A 15,998-nucleotide genomic window follows, 5' to 3' on the forward strand; every position below is an offset into this window, starting at 1 on the left:
TTTGTACACAATCATGGCTTAAATCATATTTTTGGGATAGATTTAGGAATTTTAGGTTTTTGTTATTAATAGATATATGTTGTATTGTTTTCAATTTTCAGGTATGGAGTTGGAGTTGCCTAATCGTTTATACGGTGAGGGATTGGAACCTCAGGTTAAGAAGATTAATAACAGCTGCCGACTAAAACTTCTCGAGTTGCTAAAAGAAAAAATGGAACCAGAATTCGATGAAGTTATGAAAGATCCCATTTTTTCACAGATTATGGTTATCCAGAAGAATGATCTGAAGTTTTCGGCGAGGTTGGTACACTCTTTCTTGTGTAAGGAGTTGATGACAAGCAAGAGACATGAGAAGTGGTTCACTTTCGCTAGGAGACCTCTGCGTTTTGGATTGCAAGAGTATCATGCTGTCACTGGTCTGAAAGTGAAGCGAGAGAATAACAGTGGGTTAGTGACATGGGAAGACGATGATGGTTTTTGGAGCAAGCAGATAAAGACAAATGGAAAAATAAATTTGCAGATCATAAAAAAGAAGCATTTGGAAGAGAGCAATACCTGGACTTGGGTTGATAGGGTGAGACTGATATATCTTTGCGTTATTATGGGTGTGGTGATGGGGAAGGATGAGAAGGTGAATATCCCGCATCTGTACATGAAGTTGGCGATGGATTTGGAGAAGCTTCGGAATTACCCATGGGGTCTGTATTCGTTTGATTTCCTTCTGAAGCAAATTGATAAAACAAGGCATAAATTAGAGCAGAAAGAGGGGTATCTGATGGAAGGATTCTTGTTTGGTTTCCAAATTTGGATAATGGAAGCTGTTCCTGCTTTAGGAGAGATTTGTGGCACAAAAGTCAGTAAAAATTTTACAGGTCCACTGTGTGGTAATTGGAGAGGATGTGCAAAATGTTCTTATGGAGATATCATTGGCGTTGAGAACTTATTCCCAGAAAACATATGCATATTTTTTTTCAAATTAAAATATTTATTGTCTTGTTCACTTTACTAATGATTTGATTGTTTGTAGGGGATTTTGCATTCATTCATGGAATCCCACATAGATGGAGTGGTCCTTTTGGCAACTGATTTTGTACAGAAGGATGAGAAGAAAGATGAAACAGTAGATCGCATTTTAGATATGATCAATAGTAAACATGATTGGAACAATCATGTTTGGGGAGTAAAAGAAGCTACGAACTCTGAATTTGAGGAATCTGGCGAAGAGAAAGGAGAGGATCAAACAGCTGATACTGAGAGAGGTGAAAATAGTCATGTTGCAGAGAATATTGATGGCACAGCTGATGTTTCGGGAAGAAACAAGAGAAAGCATGCAGACCGAGGAGCAGAGTCAAGGAAGAAGAATGTTTTGTGCCACCTAGCTGCTTCATCAAAAGAAAATATTGACACAGATATGAAAATTTTTTTGGAGGATCTGGTACAAGCTTCTTTTACTGCTTTTGGGGAGAAATTCTGTCAGCAGTTCTCGGACAGGTTGGGTAAGATTGAGACTGAGGTTACACAACTCAGGACAGCTTCAGAGAGAACTGAGCAATTTGAGACCGTTGTAACCGACAGATTGGGGAAAATTGAGGCTGAGGTTACACAGCTCAGGACAAGTTTAGTGGTGACTGAATTGGTGGGAAAGAGTGATCAAGCAAGCGGTCCTAGCTTGACCAAAATCAACAGTGGTCCTAGCACCAGCAAAAAAGGCACTGCTCCATCAAAGAAAAAGGTAACTACTAAGAGAAAGAGTTAAAAGTTGTTGAAAGCTTGGAACTAGGCGATGGAATGTAGGTCTTTGAAGCTAGGTTGTTAGAACTTGGAATGAGGCGGTAATATGTATTTGAAACTTGTCGTTTATGTAATGACTATATTTAATGTAATATGTATTTGGAAGTTTGTATGTTTATTATGGATTTCGAACTTGGCGTTTATGTCTATTCTCTATTTTGAACATGGAATTTGTATGTGTAATTTGTAATTGTACGTGTTTGTCAACAGGCTGTAAAAAACCAAGAGTTAAAGACTGCTGATTCGTGTGTCAATTTACCTCGTGCAAAAGTTACTCAATCATCAGCTAGTGATCTTCGTATGGGTACACAAGAGTTTTTGGAAAGTTGCATGAAGAACCTTCCATTAGACACATTTGTGAAAGGTTTGAATCCTTCTCAAGCTAAAGTCGAAGATTCATTGGATTGGTTGGAACTTCCAAAATCATTGAAGAAGCCAACAGATTCATTGGAACTTCAAAAATCATTGAAGAAGCCAGCGGTCCGATTAGATGACCGAGATATAGAGCTAGACGGCGAAAATTTCCCTGATCGCTGCTTGGTGTTTGTGCATCCTACAGATTTTAAGAAGATGCAGGACTGGCAAGATACCCGAACGTATGTTATTCCTTTGTATATATCATTCGGTTGATTTTCTTAATAATTGACATCTCTACCATTGTATTTTGTTTACAGAGCTATACAGATTGGTCCTTCTATGTTAGACGGTGATCTAGCCGGACGTATTATGTCTGCCAGCAGTTGGCTTAAAAACTACGTAAGCATTCGACCGGTTATTTCTATAAAATGTTACCTATTATATTAATGTATACATTACAGATTTGTCTTTGTTTTTGTAGGAAATTGATGCTATAATGTATATTTTTCGGGAAAGAACAACATTGAAACGATGGAACGTAGACCGTGTTGCTTTCATGACATGCGTCTTCAGCGACCTCATTGCTAAGGATTACCAGAATTTCTGTAAGGGTATTAAGAAATACACTATGGATCCATTACTACTGCAATACGGTAAAGGTGAACTGCCTTCCCATGGAAGAACACGGATGTTGTGGAATGTCGATGTGGATCGGATGTACATTCCTGTCTGGGTCAATTGCAACCATTGGATTGCTTTATGCATCAGTTTTGTGACTAGGAATATCCAGGTGTTTGACTGCGGGGGTAAAAAAAAATCAAGGAAGTGGAAGCTTTCGCGCAGCTTATTCCTCGGATTGTCAAGGCCGTGCAGTCATTGACAATACAGAAGCATCTCCACATCACTCCGTACAATGTTTCCTATGTACCTATGAGTGGTCTTAACCGACTTCAATGTCATTGTGGTGTGTACACTATAAAACACATCGAATGCCACGTGCTTGGGTTGGACATATCTATGGCGAGTGATGAGAACATCTGGGGAGCTCGGATAAAGATTATGTGGGATCTATGGGAAGCAGCTAATGATCTAGAACTGATTGAGAGAATGTCAAAGTATGAACCTATTAAGTGTAATAAGCCTGCCGAGTATGTTGAGATTGATGATTTATGATTTATTGTTGGTTATGCTTTTTTAAACTTATTTGGTAATGATTTTAGGAGTTTGTGTTATAATGGTTTTTTTTCTATATACAGTAATTGAGTTTACAAAATGAAAGACAACATTATCAATTGAGCAACCATAAAGTTCACTAAAGTCAAAAAACAATTGCGAATCCGGTAAACCTAAGTAGATCGATCGATCTACAGATGCTGGTCGATCCAGAAAGCTCGATCTATATAGATCGATCGTTCTGCATAGGACTAGATCGATCCCGACAGTCGATCCTGAGCATTATGCAGAACAAACAAAAAACGCGCAGCATCTTTTGATCGACCTGTTCCAGTACGCTCGTTCGGCAAAGCTCGATCGCTTTCAGATCGATCGATCTGTCTTTCGGATCGATCGATCCCGCACCCTGATAAGTCTATTTTATGGTTTTCATCGGTTAAATCCGGTTTAATACCCACTTAAATTGAACCGGAATAACACGATTTTACTCATAAAATCGTGATAGTGAGATCAAAACCTCACTTTTATCTTCTTCCCCAATTTTTCTTGAGAGAATGGAATCAAAACCCCCTTCATAAATCCTATCTCTCTCGATTTAACTCCGATTTGGACGATTCTTGAGCCTAACCCACACGATTTCGTGAGCTAATTCCGAATCTACCACTCTTTCGGTCGATCTGTGAAGGTATGAAACTCTATCTCCACTTTTATAGTTCGAAATTTAAATAGCAAAAAGTGAAATTTTAGTGTTATTAAGTCGTTTTGGCTTAAATCGTGTGTTAGGGTGATGATTAGTGACGATTTTCCATATAGCTCTTGCCTTAATTCGTAGTTTTAAGTTTGATTTAAGAAATTAGGGTTACTTATTTAAAAAAAAATCCGAAAATTTGGAATTAATAGAGTGAGATTACTGATGCTGTAATGTTAGTTGTTGAGTTGCATAGGTGTTGAATCATTGTCCATGTCAATTTACTCAGTTTTACCTTTGAGAACTCATTTGTTAAGGTTTGTGTGCAGAAAATGGTGAAAAAAGGAATACCGAAAAAGACCAAGGAAACAGCTGCTTCGACCTCAGCGCAGCCCGAAAGTGATGAGCCTCGGGAAGCAGCCCCTTGGCCTCGTGACCCATTGACTCCATTCTCTAAACTCCCTACAATTCATAACCGACAAATCTCAAGTAAGAAGGAGCTGAGAGAACTTGCATCCTACGCACACCGCGATTACTATGCTGGTTGGAGTGATTACCACTGCATTCTCTACAATGGTTTGCAGCGGATGAGATTTAAACCAACAAAGTTCATCTGCGATTACACTACAAAGGAGTTGGGAATTGTGCGGGATGTCAAAAAGATGTGGAAAAACATGGGACTTGGGACTCTTGGCTACAATCCACAACCCTTATATCCAGACTTGGTTATACAGTTTCTCTCTTCAGTTGAGTTGCACTACAAGTCCGAGGTAAACAAAGTTGCTAGCGAAGGTAAACTTACATTCCTATGTAGAGGACTGCTTTATGAGATGTCTATACACGAGCTGTGTATACTATTCGGATTTGAGACCCGACATGAGGCATGCTCTTTGCCCAAGTTCCCTTGTGCTTACTTGTTGTGGAGCCAGATTGCAGACAGTTCTTATGTATCTCGGGAAGCTAAACTTGCAATGCTCAGAAACCCGGTCTTGCGAGTGGTAGCAAAATATCTGGGTCATCTTCCACTAGGAAAATCAGAAGCAGGATCAGTTACTGAAGATGAAGCGCAGCTTATTCACTACGGGCTGCCATTTGCTCTCAGGCCGACGTATGGTGTTGCAGATGAACCTCCAGCAGAGCTTTCGGTAAACATGGGAGCATTGTTTGCTCAGATGTTGTTTGAAAGGAAGTTTAGGGGTCTTCGTCCTCTTGACAGGAAGCCTTTGGATGAGTCTATTGGCAGTCTACTTACTCGGATCTTCATGCATCATGATATTGATCTTTCGGATACTCTTTGTGTGGATACGGTTGACAGATTTGATGCCCAGTTCTTCCTAAACACAAGATCCTTCATTCTGGTAAAATTTACCGTTTTACCATGTCTGATGGGACAATCCTTCACTGCAAGCTTCCACAACCCGCTATCACATCTCTGACGTCTGTGGAGAACATAGAGTTCATGCCTCCTTCTGAAGTTCTTTACACGCCTCCTCCACCAGCTTCAAAACGTCGTCGTGGTTCTTCTTCTTCTGGTCCTGCGCAGACACAATGTGAGGATGACACCATCCCGAATATCTCAGTCGATCATACTCCAAACCCTTCTATGGAGTATTTGTTACCACCATATACTGGTCAGTTTGATTCTGGAGCACCACCATTAGATGGTACACAGCAGCAGCAGTTCGCATGGACTGCCGATACATTAGTCAAGCTCTCGACGATGATGCAGACTGTGTGGGGTGCACTCGCAAAGATTAGATGTCCACCTACTCCTTCTTGCTGCCGCGCTCCAAAGACTTCAGAGGCAGCTAATATGACTAGAGACGACGCAGGAAATGAACCATCTGATGAAGCAACCGATGAAGAGCGAGGTTCACGCCTCCATAGGAGCAGACGAGCACCAGGACAGAGTAGGAGCTGCAGTCCTGACGACCACCAATGATCAGTATCAGTTATATCTTTCCATTGTATTCCACCGGTTTTTTAAATTTTCTGCGCATTTCGAATTCGGATCTGGATTGTTTGCATGTTTTATTAGTCCAGTTTGGATTATAACTTTTATTAATTATATAACCTATAGTAAGTTATCATTCTATTAAGTATAGTCATGTAGGAGAAGATAAATGGAGGTTTTTATCATATTCTCTCTATTTTGCTGAGTTAAATTCGGTTCAAATAAGATGTATCAGAGTATGGGATCGATCGTTCCAAACGGGCAACCGATCGATCCAAATTGCCGATCGATCGATCCGTATTTTCGATCGATCGGTCGGGACGAGATCGAGCTTTGCCGATCGATAGAACTATACCAGGTCGATCAAAAGATTGTCCGTGTTTTTGGTTGTTTTGCATATTGATCAGGATCGACCGATGGATCGACCGTTCAATATACAGATCGATCGATCCACACTTAGTGGACATCACAGTTTGTTTAAGGGATTGATTGAATCAGATCTTCTAACCAAGTTAATACGGCATGAAAATTAAACAAAGTTCTCCCAAACTGAAACAAAGTTACTAATATTCAAGCAAATATAATCTGAAAAACTGAAACAAAGTTGTCAGAAACAGAAACAAAGTTACTAGACATCAAGCAAAAGAAGTTTGGAAAACTTTCACTAAATTGTGAAGAACACAGCAAACAAATCCACTATATTGGCATCTTGCAAGTTGCTCTATTATGACCACCAAGACCACATCTACTGCACTTACGAGACTGACCCCCCTGTGATCCTTGTGATGATCGGATTTTGTCTTCAACAGTTTCATATCTGCGTTTTCTATTTCTTCTAAGAGATCTTCTTGTCTCAGGCGGTAGCACTTCAGAATTTTCCACAACTTGTGGGACAGACCAACCATCTTCAGGAACTGAAATGGGATTTATGCTTTCTTGATAAGCTTCTCTCCAAGCTCCCGTGGTATACAAAAAATCAGTCAATGTATATGGTTCTCTACCAACAAAGAAACCAGCTTTTATTGCGTGTCTACAAGGGATTTTTGAAAGGTCGTACTTCCCACAAGAACAAGTCCGTTTGTCCAAATCAACAAAGCAGTCAATTGTATCGCCTTTAACAAGCAGCTGGCTATCGGTTACAGGGTAAACTCCGAAAGTTTTCCCCTTTCCAATTCTCCTATCAATCTTTTCCTCCACATCTATGGTCAAACGGTGGGTGTGCTTTGAAATCAACTTTTTACGCTTAAAAAACCAACGTGTCAGCATTTCTCTAATACTGTCCAACAAAGGAATTACGGGAAACTCTCTCGGCGAACGCAACGCAGAATTTATCGACTCTGCAGGATTGTTTGTCCTAATGTCATACCTGTATCCATGAAATTGACATCTAGCCCACTTTTTGACATCTGCTTCCATAAGATACGTTCCAATTGCTGGACTGATATTGCAAACATGAGCAAACGTCTTCTTGAAATCAACCACTCTATAAGCCTTTGAAACCTTAGGAATCAACCCAGCTAATCCCTTCCCCTTGAAATATGATATCACATTATTCAACAAATGATGAATACAAATACCATGTCTCGCTAGCGGATACACTTTCTCCAGTGCCTTCGCTATTGACACTTGTCTATCCGAAATAAAAGCCAAACCATTATCATCAGCAACAACAACTTTTAATTCTCTCATGAACCATTCCCAAGACTGCTCATTCTCAGAGTCTACTATCCCAAATGCAATAGGATATAAATTTGAATTTCCATCTATAGCAGTTGCAAACAGTAGCACCCCTTTGAATTTACTCTTCAAGAATGTTCCATCGACAACAATGACACGCCTCATGACTGTGTTAAAGCCTCTGATCGATTGACCAAACGCTATAAACAGATATCGAAATCTACCATCGACGTCAGTCTTGTAAGAGGAATGTGTACCCGGATTGGCCTCTCGCAGCATGTGCAAATATTTTGGTATTTTCCCATAACTTTCCTCTGGAATACCTCTAACAGCGTTGACTGCATATTCACGGGAATCCCATGCTAAAGAATCAGAGATCTCACATCCATAATCATTACGCATAATCTGAACAATATCTTTCGCTTTAGGCCCTTCTTTGATACCTTCATATTTATGCATTATCAGATTGCCTATCGTTTTCGCTGAAGCTGTCCTTCCGGCACTGGTTTTGTTTGAAGGTGCGCAGGAATGTACACCGACATACTTCTTAATAATAAAATATGTGGAGCCCTTCAAACACTCAGCTCGAGCACCCCAAAAGCACACCTTATCAGCGCATCTAATACACCAAACTGATTTATTGGAGTTGGTAACTGTGTAGTTAAAGTTATGCTTCATTGCACATAACTCAAACCTCGCTTTCAAAACTGTTTTGTTGAGGAAAAGATCTCCCGTCTTAACCAATTCGACCACCTGACTCTTTGCCAATTTTTCTCTGTTTTCTTTTTCAGAATTGATCTTCTCAGCATCATCATCATCTCCTTCAATCTCGTCTTGCTTCATTTTTCCTTTCTTTTTCTCGTTATGCTTGTCAGCATCATAATCATCTCCATCAACTTCACTTTGCTTCATCTTCCCTTTCCTCTTCTCGTTATGCTTAGCCCCCTTAACAATATTTGAAGCGGTCCCAATGTCACAAGGATTTCGCTTGTTCTCTTCACTAGTACTTGCATCAGTTGGCATCTTATTAAGATCAATGTCGATCTTATTTGGATTTCCTTGCTTTGCTTTATAGCTGACACACAATTGAGTTGACTGATGCTTCTTACAAAACCCTAGAAAATTTTGAACTTGCCTTGAGTTTCCAATGATCACTGGTGGACACTTTGATGAATTGATCAATCCAATAGGAAGGTAACTCAACTCCAAATCAGCATCTGTTTCTTCAAAACCAAAATCCTCTATAACAATTTTCTGTAACTCTTCCAGAGAAGACTTCAATTCCAAAGCAAGTAACCTTCCCCCTTTTTTTTATCAACATTAAAACTCCAACCTGAAGATACAACCAATTCCCAAACACCACATGAAGCATAGACATGAATCATGGTAGAAATAATGTGAAAATTTTGTGAAAATTTTGTGAACAATCAATGGAATATAGAAGACGGCGAAGAAGGTTGCCAAGGTTTTTTTGTCGTTTTTTTTTTGTTCTTTTTCGTTTTTTTTTTTTTTTTTAAAAATCGATTTTTTAAAAAAATATAAAAGTGAATATTCTCAAATATTTTGTTTCCATATTTTTAGGAACTGATTTCTTATCTGAGAATACAACTAATATGTAGAAATCAATTTCTACAGTTTTTTAGAATTATAGTAATGTTTAGAATTTGATTTCTACATGTTTTAGATTTATAGTAAATCTGTAGAAGTCGGTTTCTACATGTTTTAGAATTAGATTAATGTGTAGATTTTGATTTCTAAGAATTTTAGAATGGTAGGTTAAGCGCGGAATGTATTCTACATATTTGTAGAATACTCCTATTTACGTAGATCACGTATTCTAAACATTGTAGATTCAATGAAAAAATAGATTTCGTTTTCTACTTCGTAGAATGTCATTTCTACTTTTTTTAGAACATAATCTGAAATTTATAATTTTAACTTTTTTATAACTGGAAAATATACCATTAAGTTCATATAGGTATTTTAACAAATGTTACTATTTTTCCAAATTTTTTTTGTTTGTAAAACTATTTATTAAAATTATTTTCATAAATATTAAAGGGTATTATAGGAATATATGACACAAAATATAGATTAGTCTAAAGGGACATAATTACTATTTTTTTGCTCTAAAAAAACAGTTTTCCCAAAAAAAAAGAACAGTGGGATTATTAGCAGTTGTTTATTATCAGTAGCAAACATTCAACATATTTTTTTACGTCATTCAAATAAATATAAAACTAATGGTGTAAAATTTTACAATAATTCACTAGAAGTTTATATGCATCAAACCATTTATATAATTTCAAAATAGAAATCGTCTATAAATAAAATAACTTATAAATACAAAAGAACAGCAAAATGGTAATCGATTTGGAAAATACAATTTCATAAACGGGTTGGTTATATTTTAATAAATTTAATTTATTAGAAAGTTTACGCTAAAATGATTTCACTTTACCTATTTTAAGCACACTCTGTGTTATTAAAAGAGAAGTACAAAAATAAAATATCCTTCAATTTTTCAACTTATTTACAATGGCATGTCATTGAAATTATTAATTAACTTACTTTTAAGGATTTTTTGTTTTTTTCTGTTTAATTAATGTATTCCTAAAATCAAATTCTAACTAAAAAATCATGGCAAAAATAATTAGTGAACAAAGATTTTAGTATTAGTTGTTTATTTTTCCTATTTTATTATATATATATGTGTGTTTAGAAATAATTAATAAACCTAGATTTAAATCTTTAATTAACAATATTGTTCTAAAAGCTATATAATTTCATTTTTATTATTTATTAGCAATAACTAAAATAAAAGTCACATACAAAGAATCATTTCTATAATATATAGATTAATATATAAATATATTATGTCACATATACTTTCATATAAATAATAGTCCAGCGTATAGCACCATATATTTTAAATAGTATATACAACAATTTTATTATACATCATCATAAACTTTGATCCATAAAAAATTAAAATACATTTGTGCAGATATACATATCATATTCTAAAAATATGGATGGTATAATTGATGATTTACAAGATAAAACAAAATTACTCAATATAAACTATAAAATTATTGTGTTCGAAAATGTGATATTAAACAATTATTTAAAAGGATAAATTTAAAAATATATATTAGCACTTATATAAATAAATATTTATTTATAAAAATTAAAAACAAACATAAGCTCTAGTATTTATTATATCCAAACAAAATATTAAAATTGCAAACGGGAACCGTGGACAATATCTAGTATATGGTTAGTGTCTTATAACACTGTAACACTGCTATAAGATAATAGATTTTAATTTATGTTACATATGTAGATTTTATTTTCTTGGTAATAATAACAGTTAGCTTTCAAATGTTAAGTAAAAATAAAAATAAAAATAAATAACACCTAGCTTTGTTTGAGGTAAAATTGTTTGGTTTAAAATATAGAATAGGCTCATTTGAATTTTTATAACGTATTAGAATAGTCAATTGTTAGAAGTTAATTAAGCAATTGTTGAATGTAAAATATATTTTATTTATGTATTTGATTATTTAATTATTATTTAATGTTTTTTTAAACAGAATATTATAGGAAGATGTTTGATATTAGCAGAGATCAATTTAGTAATGTTTGTTTCTCATTTTATTGCACTCAGCGATGACTAAATATCCTAATCATTCAACCTAAACCACCAAAATTAAGCTACAACTAGCTTATGACGCTCGAGATATAACACAGCTATAAAGAAGCCAATTCAACAACTCCACAACGATCATAAACACAACAACTTCACAATCACCACCTCTCTATTTAAACACCATTGCCCACATCTCATATACTCATCAAACATAATTAAATCTGTTCAAAATCTTCTTCCAACACACCAGCGCCCCATGATGATGATTAAGCAATCACCATTCTTGCTTTTAACAGCAATCTTCTTGTTCACAGTTTCTGTTTTCGCAGCAGCACTTGATCCTGCACCTGAAGACCCCATTTTCGAACTCTACATGCACGACATACTTGGAGGAGGCAGCCCCACGGCGAGGCCCATCACGGGTTTGCTCGGCAACATATACAACGGTCAAGTTCCTTTCGCCAAGCAGATTGGTTTCACTCCTCCTGAGAACGGTATAGCCATACCTAATGCAAACGGTGCCCTCCCAACGGTTAATGGTATCAACGGTGTACCTCTCGGGACAGGCTTGTCCGGTACAGCTTACTCTGGTCAGAACCTGAACGGGATCCAGACTCAGCTAGGTCCTGATGGTCTGAGTCTCGGGTTTGGTACCATAACCGTGATCGATGACATACTCACATCTGGTCCTGACTTGGGTTCTCAGCCGCTTGGTAAGGCCCAAGGAGTTTATGTTGCAAGTTCTGGAGATGGAAGCACACAGATGATGGCTTTCACAGCTATGCTTGAAGGAGGAGAATACAACGACAACCTCAACTTCTATGGAATTTACAGGATAGGAAGCGCCATGTCGCATCTGTCAGTGACTGGAGGAACAGGTAGGTTCAAGAATGCTTGTGGGTTTGCAGAGGTCAGGCCATTGATTCCATCTGGTCAACATTTTGTGGACGGAGCAGAGTCTTTGCTGAGGATCATTGTCCATCTTAAGTACTAAACAAAACATAAAAGGAGCCTTACCTAAAGACTTTAAGATAATTGTGCATGTGTGTATGTGTGTGAATGTTCTTGTTTTGTTGTATGTATGTGTAAATCACAGAAATCTCTGAAATTTATATTATAAGAATTATGACTTGGTTTGCCTTTAATTTAATACTCTCTCTGTTCTATTAAAATAGATGTTTTAAGAAAAAAATTGTTTCACATAGATAATTTGTACGAGTGTTAAATTTTAAAAAGTTAATTAACGTTATTAAATTATTATTGTTTAAAAATTATTAAAAATTATAGAAAACTATAAGAAACTATTTTTGTGGAAGGGAGAGTAAAACCCAAGATTTTACACAGTTTAAGACTTGACCAAACACTCAACTGAACCGAGTCCTTACATTTCCCAGCTTAGATGAAAGACAACAAAAAGGCTGAGAGAGGTTGAGATGTTCACCAATGAATCAACAAACTCAAACTCACAAGATTACATGTGAAAGATACATAAAACGCTAAACATCATTGTTGTTATCGCCTTCGTGGCCAAGCTATATACTCTATTGAAGGTATGGCAAAAGATGATCATTCTGCTATGCATTGGTGCAATCTGAACCAATCATTTGACAATAACTCAACAATCCGTCTCTCGAGCCTCTCCGAACCAGAACCGGGCCTAAGAATACCTGAGTCGCCCCAGACAGAACACAAGCTCCTGTTGTCTCCAGAATCTCCCAAACACCAGCCACCAGGCACAACTTCACCATGTGCGCGTCCCAGAAGCTCATGATCTATGCGATCAAGGACAGCGTCGTCGAACGTTGACACTCTTGCAAATGCTGCTCCTGATTCAACCATTTCCGTGAACTCTTTGGAATCAAGCTGGTGGCGTCTTTCTTTGGAAGTGTCGTTAGACGCTTGGTAGAGTAAGTTGTTGTTGATGATGGTCTTTTTGAAGAGATTGGAGTTGCAGAGGATAGTTGGGAAGTAGTTGGAGAGGGAAGCAGGTGTATTGGACAAGTACATGAGTAGAGTCCGAGGGAAGTTGTCAGTACCCAAGACACAGTGCTCGATAAAACTGCGGCTTAAGATGGAGAAAGATGGGCCTGCCATAAAGAGATTATCGCAGTTAGTTTAAACATCAAAGACTTAACAGTATCTCAAACTCCCTTTTTCAGCTATATCAATTCGTTCAACTAGTTGTAACTGCCCATACAAGTTTCTTGGTTCAAGCAATGACCTTTTACATGTCATCCACAATTTGATTCACATTCATAAGTCTACAAATCAACAAACAACAAACTTATATCAATGAGAACCATTGTAAGCGATTCCTAGACGTTGGAAGTACTTCTCCACTTAAGCAACTAATAGTGTAGTCGCAGCGGTTAACTGTTACCAAAGTTTCCACCTAAAGTTATCAACGGTTTACAACATTTTCTTTCAGAAATCTACGTATCAAATGTTTCTAGAATAGAGAAGGGACATAGCTCCTATTTGAACAGCACAGATTTTCATCCTCGCAGTTTCATCGCTCGAGATTCATCTATGACTCTGATCTTTCAGATAGTCTTTCAGCTAGTCATAATAGCCATCAAAGAATGATTACATACTATAGTAATGAGGACAATTGCAGCAATTCCTAGATTTTGACTTACCAAACCTCACTTATCTGCTTTTAAGCAGAGCTAATAGAGACGTCTTGTAGTCTTTTATTTTTACCAAGCAACACTAGTCTCATCTACTGGTACCCTTTAAAAAATAGTGAAATGTTGCGAACAAGCTGAGCCAGAGCAAAAAATGGCTAACCTTGTGAAAAAGGGACTTAGTTCCTACTGAACAGAACAATCAGCAAACAAAAGAACACTATTGCAGGACATAATTGAAGTTTGAGCTTCAGTAAAACATGTCAATATTATTGGTACCAACAGAGACAAATTTGGAAGGAACAACAGAGAGTAAGAGAATGTGGCTTGGTAATACCTGAGAAAAGCTTGAAAGCCTTGGGCAGCTCTCGTTTCTGAGAAGCAAAGAACATATCTGTTTTCTCCACAAGATAGAGCCCAGGGTCCACAATCACTGGCTTCAACCTCCTCGATCTACCACAAACCATCACAAAAATTCTCACTTTACACACAATAGAAGCATATTTAAAAGCAAAAGTCTTACTCTTTCCAGCCAATGTAGCTAGTGTGGTTCACAAAGTTCAAGTCCTTAGGCAAGTAGGACAAAATGTGAAGAAGCTCTGCACAAACAAACTCACGATAATCAAAACACAACAAAACCAATACAGACTGCAATAAAAGATCTGACCATCTTGAGTAACGAGAGGGTACTCGTCCACACTGAGATCAACAAACCAATCCCACGCCCCCGACAATCTAAGCAGAATCGAAGCTCCGTGAAGCGTCGACGCCATCGGAGACGACCCTCTCCGGTACGCGAAATCAGGCTTCCCGACGACATCGACGTTCCGCGCAGCTCGGAAGATAGGCACATCTCCCACCGTCAAGGCGAGCCGATCTCGCTCGGACTGCGTCGCCAAGCTGTCGAGATGGAGAAGGTACCGGTTCCTCGGGTGGTAAGCGGCGAAGAGGAGACGGAGGATCCGACGCGAGTCGCCGGAAGATCCGGAGATGAGGTAGGCGACGGAAGGGGGAGATGTGTCGGCGGCGATCTTGGAGGAGGAGGGGAAGAGTCTCGGGTCGGGTCGGATGCCGTTGGATCCGGAGTAGGGAGGGGAGGAGTGGAAGGAGGAGGAGAGAGAGAGGAGGAAGCAGAGAGAGAGGAAGGCTGTGGTGAGGATTATGTAAAGAGTGAGTCTTGGTTGCTCCTTCGCCACTCCGTGTGCTCCGTTCTGCATTTTGTTTTTTCCTCTCACGGCGGCGCGTTTGCCTGAATCTGTGGAGTAGAAGAAAGCTAACTAAAGCATGTAATGGTCACACTAGCATCAGACACGATGGATAGTTTTTTTATTTATTTTGCTTTTAGTTTTATTTATTACTAATTGTAGATTGTTTAATCCTAAAGGCAATGTCTATTGGTAAAAGGATGGAAAATTAGAACGTATAATCATTAAACAAATTATAATTCATTCTATGTCTAAATATTCTAATACAATAATACACTGTGCATTTTTTATGTAATAATATTAATCTGTCTTTTTACACAACCGGTAAAATCTGTAAACAAAAAAAAAACTAAATTAATAATACTTACTTAACACATATATGTCGTGGCATTTGGAGAATCACATAGCTTGTAGAACATGAGTGGTTTCTTCCCCATTATTGATCCATTTTGTGACCATCAAAACTATCTCTGGAGTAGCTTTGCCTATAAGATGCCCATTTGCAACGGCTCGCTTGGCTACTGACGAGAAGCTTCGCGTATCTCAAATGCATCTGAAATCTATGGAGTCGCAGACAACGTAAACGGCGTGCCGCAAGGTTCGTCAACTCTTCTTTTAATCTTCTTGATCTCTTCGGTTTACTAGGTGGTTACATGTACCACTCCCACCGATGTTGCCAGTTACACTTATCTTTGTCGCTGTGAATGACTAGAATTGATCTAAGAAGATGAACAGTTTTTATAACATTGTGTTCTATTCTATTATATGCGTAGGGAATAGAAATTTAAAACAATATATATTATGAATATTCTATTCATGTTATGTAATAAAAAATAGTATGTTATTATACTCTTTTATCATGTATTGTTCCATT

The 15,998-nt window shown here is 37.6% G+C and overlaps 4 protein-coding genes across 4 annotated transcripts; 2 read left to right on the forward strand and 2 right to left on the reverse strand.

Moving 5' to 3' along the window:
- Positions 1-103: 103 nt before the first annotated feature.
- LOC117126892 lies at positions 104-3,321 on the forward strand. Its single transcript, XM_033276138.1, has 6 exons — positions 104-853; positions 1,028-1,732; positions 2,002-2,387; positions 2,466-2,547; positions 2,630-2,881; positions 2,971-3,321. Exons 1-6 carry the CDS (start codon positions 104-106, stop codon positions 3,319-3,321), a joined length of 2,526 nt encoding a protein of 841 aa, XP_033132029.1.
- A 3,338-nt stretch (positions 3,322-6,659) lies between these two features.
- LOC103833216 lies at positions 6,660-8,663 on the reverse strand. Its single transcript, XM_033276142.1, has 2 exons — positions 8,479-8,663; positions 6,660-8,259 (listed from the first exon to the last, which is right to left on the reverse strand). The coding sequence occupies exons 1-2, from the start codon at positions 8,661-8,663 to the stop codon at positions 6,660-6,662; spliced, it is 1,785 nt and encodes a 594-aa protein (XP_033132033.1).
- A 1,051-nt stretch (positions 8,664-9,714) lies between these two features.
- On the forward strand, positions 9,715-12,437 carry LOC103831874 (dirigent protein 16). The gene has a single exon (XM_009107813.2). It carries the CDS (start codon positions 11,549-11,551, stop codon positions 12,284-12,286), a length of 738 nt encoding a protein of 245 aa, XP_009106061.1. The 5' UTR covers positions 9,715-11,548; the 3' UTR covers positions 12,287-12,437.
- A 175-nt stretch (positions 12,438-12,612) lies between these two features.
- LOC103831886 (beta-glucuronosyltransferase GlcAT14B) lies at positions 12,613-15,257 on the reverse strand. Its single transcript, XM_009107824.3, has 4 exons — positions 14,587-15,257; positions 14,443-14,518; positions 14,257-14,372; positions 12,613-13,379 (listed from the first exon to the last, which is right to left on the reverse strand). The coding sequence occupies exons 1-4, from the start codon at positions 15,134-15,136 to the stop codon at positions 12,859-12,861; spliced, it is 1,263 nt and encodes a 420-aa protein (XP_009106072.1). The 5' UTR covers positions 15,137-15,257; the 3' UTR covers positions 12,613-12,858.
- Between the last annotated feature and the right edge of the window lie 741 nt (positions 15,258-15,998).

The sequence above is a fragment of the Brassica rapa genome, chromosome A01 (genome assembly GCF_000309985.2).
Source record: "Brassica rapa cultivar Chiifu-401-42 chromosome A01, CAAS_Brap_v3.01, whole genome shotgun sequence".
NCBI classification, from domain to species: domain Eukaryota; kingdom Viridiplantae; phylum Streptophyta; class Magnoliopsida; order Brassicales; family Brassicaceae; genus Brassica; species Brassica rapa.

Excerpts from the sequence above, each read along its gene's own strand:
- LOC103831886 (XM_009107824.3), bottom strand. The coding sequence starts at position 15,136 with ATGCAGAACGGAGCACACGGAGTGGCGAAGGAGCAACCAAGACTCACT. Across the intron at positions 14,519-14,586 it reads CCCTCTCGTTACTCAAGATG|AGCTTCTTCACATTTTGTCC; the intron begins GTCAGATCTTTT and ends TTGTTTGTGCAG. Across the intron at positions 13,380-14,256 it reads GGCTTTCAAGCTTTTCTCAG|GCCCATCTTTCTCCATCTTA; the intron begins GTATTACCAAGC and ends TCTTTATGGCAG.
- LOC117126892 (XM_033276138.1), top strand. The coding sequence starts at position 104 with ATGGAGTTGGAGTTGCCTAATCGTTTATACGGTGAGGGATTGGAACCT. Across the intron at positions 854-1,027 it reads GAGAGATTTGTGGCACAAAA|GGGATTTTGCATTCATTCAT; the intron begins GTCAGTAAAAAT and ends GATTGTTTGTAG. Across the intron at positions 2,882-2,970 it reads GGATGTACATTCCTGTCTGG|GAAGTGGAAGCTTTCGCGCA; the intron begins GTCAATTGCAAC and ends AAAAAAATCAAG.
- LOC103833216 (XM_033276142.1), bottom strand. The coding sequence starts at position 8,663 with ATGCCAACTGATGCAAGTACTAGTGAAGAGAACAAGCGAAATCCTTGT. Across the intron at positions 8,260-8,478 it reads AAAAAGAAAGGAAAAATGAA|ATGCGCTGATAAGGTGTGCT; the intron begins GCAAGACGAGAT and ends TTGGTGTATTAG.
- LOC103831874 (XM_009107813.2), top strand. The coding sequence starts at position 11,549 with ATGATGATGATTAAGCAATCACCATTCTTGCTTTTAACAGCAATCTTC.